General features: G+C 44.0%; 1 protein-coding gene across 1 annotated transcript; it reads left to right on the top strand.

Annotated features, from left to right (window-relative positions):
- Window positions 1-1,111: 1,111 nt before the first annotated feature.
- On the top strand, window positions 1,112-2,053 carry LOC108354715 (uncharacterized). The gene has a single exon (XM_017605892.1). It carries the CDS (start codon window positions 1,112-1,114, stop codon window positions 2,051-2,053), a length of 942 nt encoding a protein of 313 aa, XP_017461381.1.
- The last annotated feature ends 9 nt before the right edge of the window (window positions 2,054-2,062 follow it).

Below are 2,062 nucleotides of genomic sequence, written 5' to 3'. Positions count from 1 at the left end.
AGATCTTCAAAAGAAATGATTGATAGAATTTTTTTTCTTGGTTTGTGGGGAATAAAAAGTCAGTGTTACAACTTGAAGCACATTAAACGCCAGTCAACCGTTATCACAAACAGTTTTTGCCTTGTGAACTAGTTGAACTTGAAAAAGCGGTAATTGAATGCCACTTGCCAGTCAATAGGATGATGATGATGATGATAGTCGAAGAAAATGATCGATCAAGTTGCTCATAGTGCACTTGCTAGCAAACGATAGCAGTAGAGCGCATCATTGACACTCGCATCTTTCTGTTATCATGAAACCGTTCAAGTACAAGGCCGTACAAAGCCGCATCTCGATGTACGTGCTAACGCTTCTTCAAATCATCCGACGAAGGAAAAAATTGTGATCGAGTGAAGATGGTAAAAGAATAGAGCGCTGAACTTTTACTGAGAAAAAAACCCTCTTCTCAGCCAACAGTGAGAACAAACAAATACTGAAAAAATGACAATGCACTCAGAAAAAACTACCTAAATTTTTGTTTCGCCGAATCATCAGGACCTGATGCGAAGGTGCACTGCTTTTTTTGCTCTGACTAGTCGCCAGTTTGTTTTTTCATTAGCAATTTACTGCAATGTCTTGCTCTGCTGTCAGTTTTTGACGGTATCATTCATCATCACCATCATTGTAATCATCATCACCGCTGTGTTTATCTAATCACTGCCAGCTTCACCAGCATTGCCGCTTTTCGAAAAAGGGGAAATGCCAGTTTACGTTGGCTTTGCTGGTCGTGCCATTACGCCGTTCACTGTTTACCGTCCAGTGCACAGGCGACGAAAGAGGAAAGTGAAAGATAAAGTTTGCATCATAAAAGCAGTTTTTTGATTTGCAAAAAACAAATATTTTAGGTGTTTAGTTTTTTGTGTTTCTGTTTTTGTCAGTGGTGCCACTTTTTTTGTCAGTTTTTATAGCAATTGCAAAAACTGATTAACAGCAGCAAGATGGCAACCGCCAGTATNATTGCAAAAAACACATATTTTAGGTGCTTTAGTTTTTTGTGTTTCTGTTTTTGTCAGTGGTGCCACTTTTTTGTCAGTTTTTATAGCAATTGCAAAAACTGATTAACAGCAGCAAGATGGCAACCGCCAGTATTGAAGAGAACCCCTTGAACATCTTCCGCAACTTGGACATCATCAAAGCCGAGCGCGTGGAGGAGTTTCGCCGTCTGGTGTACGAGTACGCCACCGCTCACCCCGATGAGATTGACCTGGTGGACGTGCGTTCTCGCATTCGGCCACCAGACGAAAATGAAGACAACTACCCGAAGGCGGCCATTCCCGACTGGATGCTCAAGCGGTTGCTCGTCTCCGCAAAGGTGCCCCTCAAGCTGGAATTTGCCATGGCCAAGTTTGTGGACGTCTTCAAGTTTCGCGCCCATTGGAAGTTGTCGACGCTGACGGCGCGCAACACTCTTCCCGTGGAGTTCTACAAAATAGTGCCCTTCATTGCGGATGGGGAAGACCGAGACGGCAACAGACTGATGATCATTCGCATACGCTACTACAAGAAGTTGCCGCAGTTTGAGGTGATCATCAAACGGGCCATGGTGTACATTGTCGAGCAGATTGACCGTCTTTACGAGAGCGAGGCGCCCTTCAACGGCGTCGGCATACTGATGGATCTGACTGACTTCCATTACCGCAACGTTGATTTAGATCTACTGTACTTTATCATCAGTCTTGCCTTTAAATGGCCGGGCAATGTGCGCAGCGTCTTCATTTACAACTTGCCGATGATCCTAAAGATGTTTCTTTCCGTCAGTCAGAAGATGATCGACACGCTGTCTCCCATTAAAACGCCCGTCAAGCTGACGTCGATTGACAGCAAATCAATTGGCAACTACATTGCTCCCGACCAATTGCCTGACTTTCTAGGTGGTCTGAGGCCAGTGAAAACAGAGGTACCAGCCGATGCATTGCCCCTAGAGGAGATACTGCACTCACTTGAGGATCTAATTGAGCCCGCCAATGCTAAAAAAATTTTGGATTACGTGAAAGAGTTGATGAAAAATTATTGATAAATGCCA

Source organism: Rhagoletis zephyria, unplaced genomic scaffold (genome assembly GCF_001687245.7).
Source record: "Rhagoletis zephyria isolate East Lansing unplaced genomic scaffold, Rhagoletis_zephyria_1.1 Rzeph_scaffold_38586, whole genome shotgun sequence".
Lineage (NCBI taxonomy): Eukaryota > Metazoa > Arthropoda > Insecta > Diptera > Tephritidae > Rhagoletis > Rhagoletis zephyria.
Note: the sequence above shows the minus strand (reverse complement) of the source record. Positions and strands in the feature narration are given on the sequence as shown.